General features: G+C 39.9%; 1 protein-coding gene across 2 annotated transcripts; it reads left to right on the top strand.

Annotated features, from left to right (window-relative positions):
* On the top strand, window positions 1–11,079 carry cdc42 (cell division cycle 42). 2 transcript variants are annotated; one of them, XM_060858284.1, is made up of 6 exons: window positions 1–112; window positions 3,701–3,852; window positions 4,081–4,153; window positions 5,827–5,936; window positions 6,024–6,221; window positions 9,835–11,079. In XM_060858284.1, the coding sequence occupies exons 2-6, from the start codon at window positions 3,748–3,750 to the stop codon at window positions 9,922–9,924; spliced, it is 576 nt and encodes a 191-aa protein (XP_060714267.1). In that variant the 5' UTR covers window positions 1–112; window positions 3,701–3,747; the 3' UTR covers window positions 9,925–11,079. The 2 variants fall into 2 exon arrangements, with proteins under 2 accessions (XP_060714267.1, XP_060714266.1); XM_060858283.1 differs by lacking the exons at window positions 1–112; window positions 9,835–11,079 and adding exons at window positions 196–322; window positions 7,836–8,621.
* The last annotated feature ends 7,171 nt before the right edge of the window (window positions 11,080–18,250 follow it).

Genomic DNA, 18,250 nt, shown 5'->3' with positions numbered 1-18,250 from the left:
CAGTAAAATGGCGCTGTTCCACTGAGGCGCTGTGCCCCTGCTCTTATCCCTGGGAAACCCCGTGCACGAGCTGCCAACGCCCGGCGCAGAGAAACAAACAGAGCGGAATACGGTAAGTGGAGCCGGGATCGGTTTATATCTCGAATTTCTTTGTTAATTTCCACGTTTGAGTAACGTCGTTAATCCCTGACACGTCCGTAACATCGTAGAAAAATCGTGTCGCGTGTGAAGAAACTGAAAACGACCGATTTTCGTCTTAACAAAGCGTCTCAAGTGACATCCGTTAAAAGTTAGCAGCATGCTAACGAGTTTGTGGTGACCGGTGAGGAAACCGTGGATTTGTGTTTTATACACTTTGTTCGCGCGTCATAGTGATTTATTTACGCGGTAAATATTAAGAATTATGTCTCGAATGAGCTGATATTTGATTGTCCGTCAGTGTGACATCATTACATCGGATAAAAGCAGGTATTTCTGCCCAATGCTAACTAGCTAGCTGTATAACGTAACTAGCGTTACCGGGTGAATCACCTGATTTAGCCTTCGGTGGCTCGTTTAACTTAATTTCCTTATCTTGTAATTAGTGTTTTTACTTTTGAAGTTTTATTTAATACGTGAATTTAGCTGGTTACGCTAATTGATTCTGATAAAGTTAGGTAGCTAGCCACTGAAACAAAGTTAGCCTCCCTAATCATCATCATCATCATCATCATCATGATGCTAACGTTATTAAACTTGATGTCTCGTTAGGGGGGAATCTCAACTCTTTAGTTTTTACATTCAAATAAATTCAGTTTGATTGGATATTTTAGACTAAAGTAAATCAGTTTTGTTTTTAGTCAGAAAAAAAAACGACCATCACAATTTTTACTGCCTGGTGTCGATTTATTTAACTAATAAAATAATTCATATAATTTAAACTAGTATGTAAACCTGGTTCCTGCCCCTAAAATATCCGAATTAAAACTTTTTAAAAATATAGTTTTAATATGTATTTGTAATTAAAAGTAGTTATAGTCGTACGTTTATTTTTGTCATTTATTTACATAAATGTTTAATCAAATTGTTCATTTCCTTTCACGTTAATTAAACTATTTATCATTTCCTTAATCTAGATTGTAAAATTTTATTTCCGGCTCAAAAAAAAAATTACAGCCAAAAGTTGTAATAAATACGGATTATTACACAGATATGGAAATCGGGATATATTTACACCCATCGTTTAATTTACTTACGCTCAGGGTTTGATGATGCGACAGAAATATCTCCATCTCGTGTACGGTTGAGTCTTAAGTTTAGTGTAGTTATTTTTCTGTTTATTTATTGCGGTGTCTTTATGCCGTCGAATATTCAGGATTTGGTACCGTGTCAACATGTAAATGAGGTCAAACTTATAAATTGGTTTGTTTTTTTATTACAAATAACCACATGGTTTATTTATAAGATTTTTAAATAAAGGAGAGATCAGCAGGAAGGACGTGTGTATGTAGTTCTTTCCTGACTTGTGTGCTTTAGAGATTTTGGGGGGTTTTTTTTGCACAAAGCAACTGTGGCTTGTGAATTTATGTTTTTAGAAAAAAATTTGACCGAGAAAAGAAAAAGTGTGGTTTTATTAAGGGAGCAGTTTTTGAGTGAACGTCTATCTGGTGCGTGTGTGTTTATCGTTGTGTAGATGGCGTAACCCTTTGCGAAAAGTGTTCTGCTTCAGTCGTGACGTTCATCTCGTTCACCTCGCCCAAATTTCCTCCTGTGAGGTGTTGTGACTTCACAGGAGTTAGCTCTTCAATCTTAAATTTAACACATTCGTACGTGAGAGTGCTAAAAACCCCAGGATGCAGGTTTTCAGAATGGCGACTGTCACACATCCTGATTTTTATCCTGCTGAGGCGGTCGCCTGATAACAATACCCACCCTAGTGACGAGCGAGAAAAAGAGCTCACTTGGATGGACTCCACCAAAATAGCGTGAGGAGGTCAAGCCTGACTTCCGCAGACTGCTGGAAGGAAATGTGTGTCCCTCCCTGCACTGCTCCATCTGTGGTTCTGCATCTGTGCTCTTCTTCTTCTTCTTCTCCTCTCTCTCTCTCTCTCTCTCTCTCTCTCTCGCTCTCGCTCTCTCTCTCTCTCTCTCTCTCTCTCTCTCTCTCAGCACAGACTTAGTGTCTCCTTATACAGAAACACATGTGATGCTCTTTCTCTATCTCTCTGTGCCTGTTACAGTCTCAGGTCTGTTCTCGTGTCTCTTGTTGTCTTTCTGCAAGTGTGTGTTCACAGTCACAGCTGAACAGATGACGTTATGCCATAGCTTAAAGCTGCAGTGACCTACAATAAGGCAAAGCAGGAGGGGTAGCCTGCTCTGTGCTCTGTTTGTTGTTCTGTAGTGATTTTAAATACATTTATAATGGAGTAGATGCTCAGGAAGGCTTTCACCTTCATTTAGCCTTGATGTCATCACATGAGCTGAGATTTTCCCTTTTTTTGTACAAGTTTGATACGATATGTCCCCTCTTACAACTTTAGTTTCTGATCATCATTTACTCAAAAATGAAGAAAAAAAAATCATAATAGTGGATTAATCTTGTCATATTCAACCTCTAGTTAAATGTTTACAGAAATGTCACGAAGAAAAGGAGCTTGGAAATGATCAGAGATCATTGCTGCATCTGAAAGTGTGAGAGTCCAGTTAACTAGTAAGCATTAAAACTATATGGCTACTATCATTTGAGAACGAACATAAAAAAACCACAGCTGAACAAGGCTGCTATCGTGCTTGATATACTTTCGTTTTATGTCCACGCTATTCTGTCCATAAGCTTTACGTCCAAAATAGTTGGTCTTAAAATATTTTCCTAGCCGAGGTTCATGCGAAGTACAAACCTGGGGTAAAGTGTTACACACCCTTGTTTAAAGGTTCAGAAATAAAGTGTATGATGCATGATTCTGTGATGAAAAGCCCGTACTAGCACAGGCCACCTGCCTCAAGGTTTTTCCTCCTGTCCCATCTCATGTCTTCATCATGTTACTGAAAGACGGACAGTAGTGTGGAATTACAGCTGTTGTGTCTTAAATGCGTTAAATTGTGTTCATCAAAGGTGCCGAGAGAACTATTCGTAGGATGAAGAGGATCAGCCAGAAGATTGAGCTCCTCTAAAGCACTTTCTGGACAGAGTTAAATTTACACGTGGTTCTGTCGTCATTTACCGGTTTACATTGTACAGGTTCTTTGCAGTGTTTTCACCAGGAGCAGCCACGTCTGCGCATTTCTCCATTTTCCTCTATGCATCTTGTCTCTACTCTGCTTCATTTTGCCCGCTTGGACTGCAGGTTGTGACTGATGCGTGTAGACAAAAAAATAAATTGAAGATTAGACATCACCCTGCTAATGGGCTTCTGTGGAACAAACCCTGCTGGGGGGGAAAAAAAAATCACACAATGTCAACTAGTGCTTATTTGTTTTATTTTTCTCACCCACATGCATAGTTTATTGGTGTTAGAATTCAGATCGCACGCTATGAGTATTTCTACAAGCAGAACGTCGCGTGGTGTCGGACGTGTCGGCTTAATATTTTTCTTAATGAAAGAATTACTTTGTTTTAGACACATTAAAACCAACAGTTATGTTCAGTACATGTCTCTTATTTCCCTTCGTTAAGTGATTGTCATCTAATGTTACTAATCGCATCTTCTTTTTTGTTTTCCAGATCTTGAATGAGAAGAGTGGACTGTTAAACTAAAACAAAGCACAGTTATGCAGACGATCAAGTGCGTCGTGGTTGGCGATGGAGCCGTTGGTAAAACCTGCCTATTAATTTCCTACACAACTAACAAATTCCCATCTGAATATGTACCAACGGTGAGTTGCACTCCGACACCCCCCTCCCTCCCCAAATTAAATGTTTCTACAGAACTTGTCATTTATTTGAGTTATTTTTAGCTTTCTGTTCTGTGTGAGTACTTAAGATTAAGTCTTTTTTTTAATTATTCTTCTGAAGGAAATAATGTCACCACTAGCCTTCACGCCAATTCCTATCAAACGTGTCTTTTATACGTGTGTGTTTATATATAATGTGGTTGTTTTCAGGTCTTCGATAACTATGCAGTTACGGTTATGATTGGAGGAGAACCCTACACCCTGGGACTGTTTGACACTGCAGGTACAGAACATTTAGAAAATTAAAGATAAATAATGTTGTCAGACGAGATGGGGAGGAGCACCGGTGTTACTTAGTGCAGGACTGCTCATCGTCATTGTTGTAGGAATAACAAAACTGTGCGTCACTGCATTCCAGACGTTCTCCTGGAAGGTGGTTTAAGCTGTGATTGTTTTCCGGACGCATGTAAACGGACCGGAGGATCCGTCGTTGAGTCGTTTCATGCTTGAACTTCCTTTCGTACGTTTTGTGTGTGTAAAGTATGTGGAAGTCTCTTGCTGGCTTCTGTAGTCAGGATTTGATTCTGATTGATTAGGTAAAAATCTGCGTGGTGACAGCGTGGGCCGATTTGGAAAAATATCATGTGTATGATTCCTGAAAGCACTTCTCCGATACACAATGCTGCCTGATATTATTAACTATTAGCAGTACGTCATCAGTGTTGCTTTTTATATTTATTTTTATTTTTTATAAAGGTGTGATAAGAGAAATTATTTAATCAGATTTGTTTTTCTTTTTTTAATTATTGCTAAAGTTTTTTTCAGTATTGCTGCTTTAGTTGCTTTTTACTTCAGATTGCAATTATTATTATTATTATTATTATTATTATTATTATTATTATTATTATTAAACTGGAAAATGATAGCTGTGTTTTTGTGATATCTGTCTGCTGGCAACGTCACATTTATACGACAGATTAATGCGAATATTGAATTTTTTTATTGAGGTTGGTGACTACTTGCAGCTAGAGATGAGCAATTTTATGATCTATTGCTTATTAAGATCAAAAAATTGTCACAATACACTTGAGTTATTGCAGATTACTTTCACTTCGACGCGTCAGTGTTTTAATTAAGAGTTTGTAAAATTCTTTATTTTAATTTTTTTTACCAACACTATTGGTTTGCTGTAAGTTTGTTAGCAAACCTGTTCTCTGTGTTCTTACCATGTATCATGGGAATGTTTTTAAGGGTCATTGTATGGTATTTGTGTCACATCACACATCCATAATTGTCGTGTCGTGTCATGTCTGGTTCTTTTTAGTGATGAAATGTCCCCAGTATTTTAGAAAGTGAATAACATTCCCTTTCCCAGCCCATTGTATCTGTTTCTGGGAGAATGGAAGTGTTTGTGCTGCATCCTCTTCTCTTTCAGTGTTACCCATGACAGCGAAAATACATTTACAACAAGTGAGGGGAAAAAAAAACATCTTATTGCAGATTAATTTCTAGTTTTCTATCAGGAAAAAGTATGATTGAGTATGATTTCAGGAGCAGGCGCTTATTGATAGTTATTCCTCCAGGTGTAAGGTCACTTATAACACGAGCGCACATGCATGCTAATGTTAGCCATGTCCGGAGGGTTTTTTGTTGCATCCAACATCTGCAGCATTACAGCTCTGTCCTGTGGCTCAGTTTGTGGCTCATGGCTTAGTTTTACAACTGAAAGAGAAGGAAAAGGATGTGACTCAAACGATTCACTTCCTGCATGTTGAGTCAATTCAGAGTCAATCACTTTCTCGCTGCAGTTAAACAATGCTAGAGTTCAGCTGGACCCAGAGATTTTTAAGTCCTGTACACGAGTAGATGCATGGATTTTTAAGAAATTAAATTCAATCTTGGCTGCAGTTTGTGCTTTTTCGGTCTAGACTTAACCATATCACCTTCTTCCAACAGGTCAGGAAGACTACGATAGATTACGACCCCTGAGTTATCCCCAAACAGATGTTTTCTTAGTCTGTTTCTCTGTCGTTTCCCCTTCTTCATTCGAAAACGTCAAAGAAAAGGTTGGTCTTGCACTCGTCAGCGTGATTCTTTCTTGATCCTTCTTATATGTCTCCTTTTTAACGTAAGAACATCTGTCTCGTTCTCAGTGGGTACCGGAGATCACCCACCACTGTCCAAAGACACCCTTCCTGCTTGTGGGGACGCAGATCGATCTGAGAGACGACCCGTCTACTATCGAGAAGCTTGCGAAAAACAAACAGAAGCCGATCACTCCAGAGACGGCCGAGAAGCTGGCCCGAGACCTGAAGGCCGTCAAGTACGTCGAGTGCTCCGCTCTCACGCAGGTAATTCAGATCGCTGTTACTCGGTTAAGTTTGAACACAATAAACTTGTTAGGATTTCTGCCGACTGTACAATTTAAAGAAATGCAGTAAACGGGTTAAAAGAGTCACAAGCACACGGTCGTCGATTTTCAGATGTTTTTTGTTTTAAGAAGTTTATTTTAGAAGTTTTAATTAAGTTATTCATCGACGCCCATTACCATTTCTGTTTCGAGGTAACTTGCCAAGCAACAAAGTGGAAGAATCTGTACAGAGGCTCAGAGACACAGTTGGTTCATTTCATTGTGGTGTTTTGTCCTGTAGTTACTTAATTTATAGCGCTGAGACTTCTGTCTGAGCTTTTTTTCCTCCAGGATCGGGTTGCTGGGTGTACTGGCACAGTTTGTATAAGCACAGAGGTGGACAAATCAGTAGCTCGAGGGGGAAAAAACAGCTGATTTTGTGTCCAGAATATTGGGGTTTAATTTATAGTTAGATTCACATAAGAGTTCCATTTATATATCAGCTTTCATACGTTAATGCTTATGTACACTCGCACATACAAAAAAAGGAGGAAGAAGAATTCTGCAATGTAGAAACTCTAAATTTAGCATCAATATAGCTGCAAGTTTGCGTGCTGTGGCGATCAGGCACTCTGAGCAAATGGTGCCCCAAGTCACCAACAATAACTGACGACAATAGAAACAAAATAAACAATATTTTGTGACAAACGACTGAGCCGTAGTAATTTCAGTTTGATCAAACATATCGTTCTTGACAGACAGCTACATGAATTAAAGAATTTGCTTGTGACTACGTTCCAAACTTTGTGTCAGTCTGAACAGTACAAACAACCTCCACTCCTTACTCGCTTCATATTCTGATGATTGATTTGACACCAGTCGGTATATTAGTAGCCAGCGCTTCATGTTTAAACAAATCAAAATAAAGATGATTCTTAAATCCGATTAATGTCTTTTAGACGCGATGCGACGACCAAACACAAGTTTTCATAGCCGAGACGTTGGCTAAAGACTTTCTGACATTTGCCAGAGTTCTACATTTGTATCTTTTGTTTGAAAGGATAACGTTCATGTACGTGTTCATTTTTCCTTTGGCTGTATTAATGTTATGTTACTTGTCAGAGCTTTTACTTGCCCACTGGGCTGATAAAAATATTTGATTTGTCCACCTTTGGTGTTTAAAATAGTTTAAAGCAATGATTATTTTTAGCATACCGCATGCAGTAAGCTGGACATTAAAGTGTTTCTCATCTGATCCTCCTGATGTACAATATTAGTCAAATCTAAAAGACGTATGAATAACAAATGACCTCGAGCTCTATTTAAGTCAGAAAATAGTTGTAAATTCACAAGCGTCTATGGCATCGGTGCATGAGATTTTGAAGTGCGTCCCTCCTATTTCGTTTACATTCTGTGCTCGTGAGGTTCTTTGGTTTCCTTCCTAATCGCAGAGATGACCGTCAGCTCTTTACGTTGCACTGCCGCTGTAGTCTAGCACTTTTACTCCGGTGACTGTTCTTCTTTCTGCTGTGTTTTTTTTTTTCCCTCGTCGTGTGTTTGCTGTAACTGCTAACCTTACTGCTTCTTCTTTTCCCTTCTTCCTCTGTCTTTGTAGAGAGGTCTGAAGAATGTATTTGACGAAGCTATCCTAGCTGCTCTCGAACCGCCCGAAACGCAGCGAAAACGGAAGTGCTGTATATTCTAAACTCTCGTTTTCTCTTTCTTTATTACGCCTAACTTCTCCCCAGATGTTTGCTGCTTCCTAGTTTACCTCTTTCTCCTGATTGCTAACAAAAGAAACTTGTCTTATTTTTCTTGCTTCATATTAATGAAGTGTTTTTTCATCTCTCTCTCTCTCTCTCTCTCTCTCTCTCTCTCTCTCTCTCTCACTCTTTCTCTGTTCGTGCAATCATTTATTTATTTATTTTTTAAAGATTTCTTATTTTTGTTTTCTTCACCTCTTGTATTAAATGGAGGTTGTTTTGTCTTCTCCGGTTGTGGAGAATTATTACTATTACCATTTTTTTTTGGTTTGCTGTTGTGGTTTTCTTTTCTTCTTCTTCTTTTTCTCCCTTCCCCTCCAACATAAACCTGTAACACAGATTACAGCACATTCCAATTGTCGCTTTCTCATTTCTAATTTTCCACTGTGCGAGAGAATGGGCGGAGCCAAAGAGGTAGACTGATCAAGCAGCTCAAACACGTTGCGCTCAAGTCTTTATCTTTTTCCTCTTCATTCCTTATTCCAATGTATTATTTTATACTGCAGTCACTGTATCATAGGAATTAAATTCTGAACATGATATTAAGCCTACACCTTGCAATCAGGTTCACCGTCTTGGGATTTACTTCTAATCTTGTGAAATGATTTGTGTCATTAATAAAGGTCAGCTCAAATCGACATCTTGAGTGTGGAGTTAATTTACATACCGGACGGGATGCGACACGGGTTTTTGTTTATGAAGTATCTGCTTGAGCTTTTTGTATCTGATGATACAGCAGCAAGTTTTGGCTTTTCTTCTGTGTGTGTGTGTGTGTGTATCAGGCTGCGATATTAATCATTTTAAGAGACTTTTTTTTTTTTTTTTTTAAAGCGGGATTTCTTTAAAACTTCTTTTCTTTGTGCATCATCTCCCTAAATAGTCGATATGCACGTTTTACGGCTCACAGAGGTGGATTATCACATCATTGCACAACTCTCTCATCCACTAGGGAAGTGTTAATATAAGGAAACTCCAGGTGTTCAGTGGTGTCCTTTACAGAGCCCTGTCTCTTATACAACACTTGATGTCTCCTGCACCAAACTTTGGGGCGTTGTCGTGCTGAAACACAGTTCCAGTGAAAGGAAACTTGTGAAGACATTTTATTCAATTGTGTGTGCCTCAGACTTTAATGTCTTTTTTTTTTATGTGCTAATTGATCCACCTATAGAAATCCTTCTGTGGTCAATTTGTGAAGGTGAACAAATGGTACGTGCTATAGTAATCAAGGTTTTAAGCATGAGATATGTGGAGTAGGGTATTGGGCTATGAAAAAATAAATAAATAAATAATAATAATAATAATAGCCCAGGCCTTAAATCATGAAATCCTGCTTGTCTAACCTTTTATTTATTTATTTTTTTTTTGTCTACCAGAACAGTGTCTTGCTACCTCTTCTCACAGATCAACTGTTTTATTGTAGTGATCATGAGTTCATTTAAGCTGCTGTTTCTTTCATATATTCTCTACCTCGGTTTGTATTTTGCATCCCCCTGACCAGCCCTTATGTGTCTCTGAGCTCTGTTTTGTATCATTTGTCCACTTTGTTTTGTCACAGCACCACTTGTTAGTATGTCTGAACCAAACCAAGCCACTCTTTCTACTTAAATTGTTTTTTTTTTTTTTTTTTTGGTTGTTGTTTTTTTTAAACGTCTGCATTACCCTTAAAGATGCGCTCTCCTGCTTTCTTGTTTCAGACTCCCTCAAGCATGTAAAACGCCATTAATTTATTTGTCGGTTTGCATCAAAATCCAGTGTCTGGTTTTATTCCCTCATATTTATTTTATTTTTTTTTGTCTGCGTCAGTGTTGACCCACATTGAGTCTCCATTTCTTCCCTGCTTTGTGTCCACAGAAAGGCCTAAAGAATGTATTTGACGAGGCGATTTTGGCAGCCCTGGAGCCTCCTGAGCCCAAGAAGAAGCGTAAATGCGTGCTGCTATGAGCGCCCTTGTCTTTCTTTGCTAAGGCTGGCCAACAGCTTTATACTCTTAAAAAGCAATGCCTAAAAAAAAAAAAAAAAAAAAGAAGTGAGTTAAAAATTTTTTTTTGCTCTGCAATAAATATAATCGAAAGAATACCCTACAAACACACACACACACACACACGGCTCGGATTTGTTTTTGAGCTCCCTATCATCATACCACAGATTAATCTAGTTTTACATCATAAGCGTGTTATTTCACAGCAAACCGTAAAGACGTGGATGTTTGTCATTTAACCAAGTTTTTAATGGCTAATTTCTCACTGATGCGTGAGGTGAGAGCGGTTACTGGCATGAAAGGCATATGCTAGTAGCATCGCGAATCCTCCTGTGTAGTTGGAGTTAAACCTCTAACCTTTACTTTTACACTAGAATGACACCAGAAGTGCTTGAAAAAAAAGAAAATACAAAAAAAAAAACAAAAAAAAACCTCTTTCTTTGCCAATATTCCCACATCGTAGGCGGAACGAAAGAGTAACCATGTAAATAAGAGCGGATTATAATAAAGGATTTGTCGCACAGAACCGGGTTTTCTCTCGCAGGGAAACTTTTAACAGTGTTAGCAGAACAAGCGGCGTGTCCCACTGCATCGCCAGGGACCACTGAAGCATTTTTTTTTTTTCTTTTCTTTAGAAAACTTGTAATGCATGGAGGTAAGCACCTCTGGTTTCCTTTACATAGGTTAAATACTTCTTTAATTAATAATGTAAGCTGACATGATGTAGTCTCCTGTTTTTACCAGAATCTTCTCTTTACCCACCCCACCCCCTTCCTTTATTTCCCCTAATTTGTCGCCACTCTCTGTTTTTCATCACTCGTGGGCCGGATCCCAGCGAAACACTGATCCACCTGTCATTTAACAGGCGACAAAAAAAAAGTGATAATGGATCAAATTGAGCCTCCAGTTGCCCCTCAACGACACCATGTTTACTACCATATGAGTTGCCCAGGTGGATCAAGGTTGATCTGATTTCCTGTCGATTATCACCTGTTTGTTTTTTTTTTGTTTTTGTTTTTTGTTTCATTGTAAGACCAAATGCTATGTATGAAGTCTGTCCTTTGTACTGTATATGCATTCTTTTAAAGATTATTAAACTTGTACCTTAATTGCCTTTACATCGTTTATTTCTATTTGTCTGACTGATGTGGTCAGAGCTCCGTTTGTTTATTTACCCCCCAAATAAGCTCATTTGGCATAAGGGGGGGTGGAAGAATGTATATTGAGGTATTTTCCAGACTAAGTGGTAATCGTATTTTCATTTGCTCTTTGTTGGTGGACACAAATTGTGAGACTGCCGTATTTTAAATGGAAAAATTCCATTTGCAACTGCATTGAGGTTTGACATCACGCAGACTGGTGAAGGATATTCCTTTATTATTCCATGTTATTTCCTTTATTTTGGCATTGCGCACACGTTGGGGAAATTGGGATGAATTTATAAACTGAAATTGTGGTGTTTTCTCTCTTTTTTTCTTTTTTTTAACCCATTCACAAAAGGTTTTATCGACTCTTAATAAAGCTCCCTACTTAAGCAAAGCAAAAGTATATTATATTATCAGTTTAATTTTTGTTTGCCAAGCTCTTGTTTTTGATTCTTGAGCGAGAAATGAAAAATACCAAGACTATGGAAATCAACCTGCCACATCGTATGTGTGTCAGCAGAGGGCGCTGTGTGATATGACATCAGGATTTGCATGAACATTATCAGCCAGGAAAGAAACCTGATTGTACTGATTATAGCACACCTTGTGTGAATTCTGAACATTTCTACGTTTTGGAAACCGGACTTGGCTTTTGTTCATTTAATGCAATTTGTTGGTGGGTGGGTTTTGGAGATTTAATAAGATTGCTGAATATATGTGTAAATAGTCATCTTGGATGCTTATCCAAGCGTGTGATGTGTTTGTGTTAGTGCTAGTCGTTTAAAACCGTGAGGAGACTCGAGCTATGGAACATGCTGATCCTTGTCAGTATCGGTGTGTACTGTAGGACTGTATACGACCATGATGGATGATGAGGGATACTTTAGGGCATTGCCCCAGTTCTAGATCAACATCGCCATCCTGACGTGTTGATAGATCGCTTGTCATCGGAGAGAAGAATGCATGTCGTCCTTTTTACCTTTTAATTTTTCCTCAGCACAAATTATAACAATTGGCCGAGCTGTGATTTTTGAACCGAGCAGAACGTCGTAGAGCTCGGCTCAAATCTTGGACGAGACCTTTTATTTCTGGGTAAACTGGGCCGGGAAAATGACACGTTTATTTTGGATTTAGTCCGATTCATATAGCCAGATATATGCTGGTCTCTGCTGGAGTCATAGACATCGTCTTTTTTAAATTAAATTTGCAGGATGATGTCAGATTTCTCAGGTAGATCTACACTCCAATGCAAATAAATTTCTGAATTTAGTGAAGTCGTCTACCAGAGATATGCTGCATTGAGATACATAAGAGTTCAACTCATCATCTTCCACACGATAAAGCAATGTGGAGTTATGTTGAGGTGGAACTTAAGGTTTCTTGGAGCCCCATGTCAGGGTGTAGCAGTAAAAGTCTTGACACAATCATATGTCATAATAAGCAAGAAAATTAAAAAAAAAAAAAAAAAAGTTTCAACTCCACCAGAGCTTCAGTGACTCAAACCTCTGTTTTCATCTTGCCTGAAACTCTCCTTTCATGCTTAGGTGCACATGCTGGGAGATTGTCAATAGAGGGAAATCCCATAGACACATACCTTGGGTTAAGCTTCATCAGTGGGGGAGTTGGGACGTATTGAACTGACTGTACATGGTCCCTTTACACATTCCTCATGTGTCTTGGACGATATCTGTCAGCAAGCACTTGCACCAAGTAGCCGCAGAAAGCGATTAATTATGTTGAATGGCTGGTATCTTTTTGTGGGTGTGGGTTAAAATATATAGGTGTGGGCGACCACCTGCATGAGAGACCTGGTTATCAGCATCGCTATCACCATATCACAATACAGGCTGCTCCCATTGACAGCTCAGCCAGGATGATGGGCATGCATGAAGTCAAGATTCCACGCTCCGGCTGTAGAGCCATCGCCAGCTGTGCTATCGTCACACAGAGCTGAACTCTTACTTTTACACTGATGTTTTTAGTTTTGTTGATTGACTAGACCCAAGGAGACCGAACTCCTCTTTAATGCTTATGATGCGTAGATAGTTATTTTTGCCTGTCAAATTCTCAGTTCTGGTTGGCCAGAAGGTTTCTCTAACAGCTGCTGAAAAAGTTGCATTAATGCACTCGTTCTAAAATGTCATCATTCCTGTAGAAGCAACAGAACCCCCAGGCACTCGACTGATAGATGAGTTTGTATGGTTAAGTCTGGAAAGTGTCTCCAGTGTCAGAGAGTGGACTTTAAGGTTCCTTGGCAACATGTCAAGCTACTAATGTTTTGTTGACAGTCCACAATATCAAATGTAACTCAAAAAAACATAAGTATGTTATATTGTTTGGTAATCATAGGCAAATTTGTGGTGTTAATGCAAATAGATCAGATTCTAAGTGTTAAGGCACACCATTGAGAAACCGGTAGACCAGCTCTACGTCGTCTTCACCATTACTCTCAATTAACGTTTGCACGCTACATTTAAATCCCCAGCAGTGTAATTTGCAGCAGGATTGATGTCGGCCAGATCTACTGCATTCGTTGCACGTACTCTAATAACAAATTCTCCCAGTTCCCAAAAGTCTTATTTAAACGGTGCATCGATCAGATAGAACAAGCCATTAGTCAACTAATGTAGACTTAAGGGCTGTTCATGTGGCTGCTCTGGACTTTATTCTGGCCTTAATTTTAGCTGCAGTAGAAAAGACTAAAATCCAAAAAAAACATTTTGACTTCTTTGACGTTTGTTTCTAGCACGAGGAGTGTGATGTCTCCCTAAGGATAATTTTTCTTAATCACATCTTGTTTTAACCCTGCACCTCTGGGAAGCCCAATTAGGACAGAAAGTGCAAACTTGGGGCACTGAAGCAATTACGGAGCGCTAGATAAGTCTGTAAATATTGCTAGCGGAGGGAAACCCGGTTTTGAGCTTAATTGTGCTGTCAGTGGCATGTCAGGAGTAAGTCAGTACAGTGGGAGATGAAGTGTAGATAAGCCCCTCGTGCTTTGGAAAAGGGCTAAGGGAAGCATCTGATACCGTATATCAGTCAAAGCCAAACATGCTCGGGATTTGTTGAAAAGCGAGCCTGTGGAGTGAGACAGCTATGCGGCGATGAAATATTGCAGAGTCATAAATCAAAAAACCCACATCTCGCTGGCCCTCCTCTCCTCCCCTCCTCCCGCCCTTTGGCCCTCTGTGCCATAGCAACGCGTGAAGCCTGAACTTGGGAAGGTGCATACCTACCGTGGCTGTATTGTAGGAACACGCATTCTGTCTTTACACCGGATCGGCTAAAGGAATGCGTTGTATTCTGCTTTCGTTTATAGTTCGCTTCTCCGCACATGACACCAACAGCGATCAGGATATACTGTACTTACTTTTATTACATTCATGCTCTTTTTTTTTTTTTTTTTTTTAAGTGGATTAAGTGTTTCGCTTTGAATGTTTATCTGGGCCTATTTTGTGACCTGAAACAATACACGAGCACTTCATGAAAAACTGAAACATCTTAAAGACATTAAATTTCTCATTTGGTTGGCCTTTCATGAGATGCTCGAGTTTCTTTTGAGCATTTTGGCACACCCTGAACTTTTAAACTAATGCCGAAATCTGCTAGCGCAAGCTAATTAAATATTAACGCGAGTCTGCTTTTACATCATGTGCATGCATCATAAGACTGTTTAATGTTATCCTCTGATGCACTGTTAAAATCACAAATGGGATTTTCCTTTTAAATCATTTTCAATGGGTGTGATGGTAAGAAAAGCAGACCAAGCCACAGGGCCTGTTCAGTGCATTTCTCACCCTGTCAGTATGTGGCTGTGTGCCAGCTTCGTCGTGAGCCTGAGCGCCCTCAGCACGACGGTCATGTTTAAAACAGCAGGGAAGCCAACAGTGACGAGTGCCATGTTTCATTGTGGATTATTATGACAATATTTTTCACTTACCGTTTTGCGATACATGAGTTTCATTCACGAGCCACCTCTTCTGGTGCAGGATTCCAATCCCAACAGGTGTTCAAGGTGTCCGTGTTGACCGAGACGGTCGAGCACCCGTAAAACCAACACGGTACAACCGAGCCCAAATTAGTGATGCTAGCTAGCATGGGACTGGTAGCACAGGTGGTTGGAAAATTTCTGGGTGAAGGATTTGTGTTGTACGTGTTCACTTTATTACGTCTTTCTCTTGGATAACAATTTTTTAATATTTTCCACACCTGTGTTCTCAATCTTCTGGCCTGATGTTGGGTCCTACTCTACATGTCACATTCCACCTTTACAGATTAACACCTGAAAGAAAAGTGGGTTCCCTTACAGCTAACACCATGGAGAACTTTGATCTGGAGAACCTTGTTGGCTCCTGGTCTACACAGGGACCAAAGAACCTCCAACTCCAACTACCAGCCTCTTAATTACCTCCTTCTCTTGGATTATAATTATGTAATAACCTTCCTCTCTGTATTCTCAGCACAGGGCATGGTTTTGGGTTATACAGACAGCATCCCACCTTTAATGATACACAGCGGCGCTGAGTGGAACTTGGACAGGTTTCAGGGGATCCAGTTATGGAAATTTTGAACCCCCTTGGGTTTTTTTTTTTTTTTTTTTGGTCTTCTCAGGGCCCAAAGAACCTGTCTGACCTCTCACCACTATTCTGATTTATGCCCTTCATTGTATCAAATCTGGGCATGATATTGGATTTTACAAGTCACATACCACCTTTATAGGTTTATAGGGGCACTGATAGGAACTTGGACAGGTTTCAGAGGTTCTAATCAAGGACAAGTTTTGGATACTGCTCGGCTTCCTGTTTACAATGAGCACTCGCCGCTTATTCATCCTTTGGGTATAAAAAAAAAAAAAATTCTCCATATTTGTTTTCTCGTGAGATTTTGATCCTAGGTTATTAATATCACAGATTATTTACAAGGTTGGTTTTAAGGAACTTTGAGTCTCCTGACTCCATTGACAGTTTTGTCCTAACTATCTCACCTTACACAACAATCCTGTGTTGCTCTAAATTCATACCGTTGTTCACGCCTGTGTTCTCAATCACAGGATGTATTGGTTTACACAGGTCTCACGCCACATACAGTACGAGGGCACCGATAGGAACTATGGGTGACCAGACGGAACACTTTTTTTTTTTTTTTTTTTCTGAGGCACCTTGTTGAGCTTCCTGTGTACTCAAAGCCCTATGAATTGTCACCTTCTATCAGCATTCTCTTTATTACACACTTCTCTTAGAGAACAGGTGCGTAAGGTTATCACACTTGTCTTCTCATCGGGTTGTACAGGTCACATCCTACCTTTTACATAAGTACAGGGACACCTATAAATTCCCCCGGTACCCTGACCAGTTGTTGTACTTCCTGTGTCCTCGTGGCCCTAAGACTTCTTCGTCTCACCTCTTCTCACCCGTCCTTTTCAGGCACTCTTCCAGATTTGACAGTTGCATCACTGTTCAGATATGTGGATTCAAATTTAGCTTCCACAGCATAAGCACATGGATTGGAAAAGGCTTCATATATCAATTCTTGACGGATGAGCCATTGTGGACGCATTCTTGTGGTTCGTGCTGAAACAATACTACACATTGATGAATTGCCGTAGCAAAATCCGGGGGCTCGCCTCGACTTGAAATTCCGCAACGATTGTTTGAGACACCCACAATGGCATGTTTTTCAAAAAGAATGGAAATAGGGAAGCGTGAAAATGGAATTCGGGCTCACACTCACACTTATTCACACTACCACTTTCTGCCACGTTCCTGAGAGTCTTTTAGTTTTGCATTCTTTACAAGAGAAACAGAATCTCCACACCGGCACTCGCCTGGGAACGAATCCAACAGGATGGGGTTTTCAAGAAGCGGAGGATTAAAAGTATTGTTTGCTACGTACTGTACATGCGCAGGCTTCTCTAGTCACTTTTCATAGTACAATATGGACGCTGGGTCTCTGGGGGTCTTTAACGAGCTTGTCCTGGAATTTTAAAAATGATGTGTTCGCTTGTGTCACACGAGTAAATCTCCGACTCGAATGCGAAAGGTGGGGAGATTTCAGAGAGGACATGCACCACCTTGTCATCCAAAAACCTTTACGATAACCGAGCGCCGCTGTTCAGCGAGGTCCTTGGGATCGAGTCGCGTATTGTAAAGGCCTTGCTCGTGTGTTGCACAACCTGGTGCTTTTCGTGATGGGGGAAAAATGGATAGTGGAGGGGGGACTAATGCAACTGTCATCACAAACAAGAAACATCTGTCTCATTTGTGTAACTTGTTTTCTTTTAATATGAGAAGTATGTTGGTGGAGATCTCGGAGTTTTGAGGCGAGCCTCGAAGGAGAGGCCGGAACACTTTGAGTCGACTTATCCTCCCCCCCCCTTTTTTTTTTTGATTCAGGCTGTAAACCATGATTTGTCAAATCAGACCCCAAACTTGAATCGTAACGTCGACGTTTGAAAACGTATCGTACGTATTTGTATTATGTGTCAACGAAAACAGCCACGTTCAAGTCTCACAGCCTCGCCTGATTACAGAAAGCTTTCCTTTCCATAAACAAAGTCATATAAAAAAGTAGCCTCTGATCTCGAAGACCCTTCATTGAACTGTACCTTGATAATCATGTTATGTCTCAGGAAAAGCCTCCACAAATATTAAATTACTGTGTGGTATTTCTGTCAGAGGCAGAAACAGGACCATTCTAGCTTGTATGGCAGGATTGTATTACAGCAAGCAAAGTCCCCTCACTTCTATACACTTCTATACAACACTCTCTTTTTTTCAGTTGTTTATTGGTGCTACCTAATTGAGGCGACTTTCTTTATTTATTCTATCCGCCTTGAGGAAAAGTAGCCGTCGTTGCCATCGATACGTCTTTCAGTAACGACCCGTTTGCTCTCTATTTCTCCGATCGAACAAAAAGCAGTCCCAATTTATCAGTACTTATTTTTCCACAGGATGTGCTGGTATTATGAGGATTTCGTGGCCACGGTGATGCCCCCCCACCCGTTTTAATTTTGCCTACCAAAATATCAGACAACTGCCTCCTCATTTCAAACCGCCCCATCCTCCAACCGTAATCCCGAGCTTATTGGAGCCAGACCTTTGAGAAAACCTGCTGTAAGGCTATAGACGTAGATCTGGAAAGCATG

Source organism: Tachysurus vachellii, chromosome 22, assembly GCF_030014155.1.
Source record: "Tachysurus vachellii isolate PV-2020 chromosome 22, HZAU_Pvac_v1, whole genome shotgun sequence".
NCBI lineage: Eukaryota > Metazoa > Chordata > Actinopteri > Siluriformes > Bagridae > Tachysurus > Tachysurus vachellii.
The sequence above is the reverse complement of the archived record's forward strand: the minus strand, read 5'-3'. Positions and strand labels throughout refer to the sequence as shown.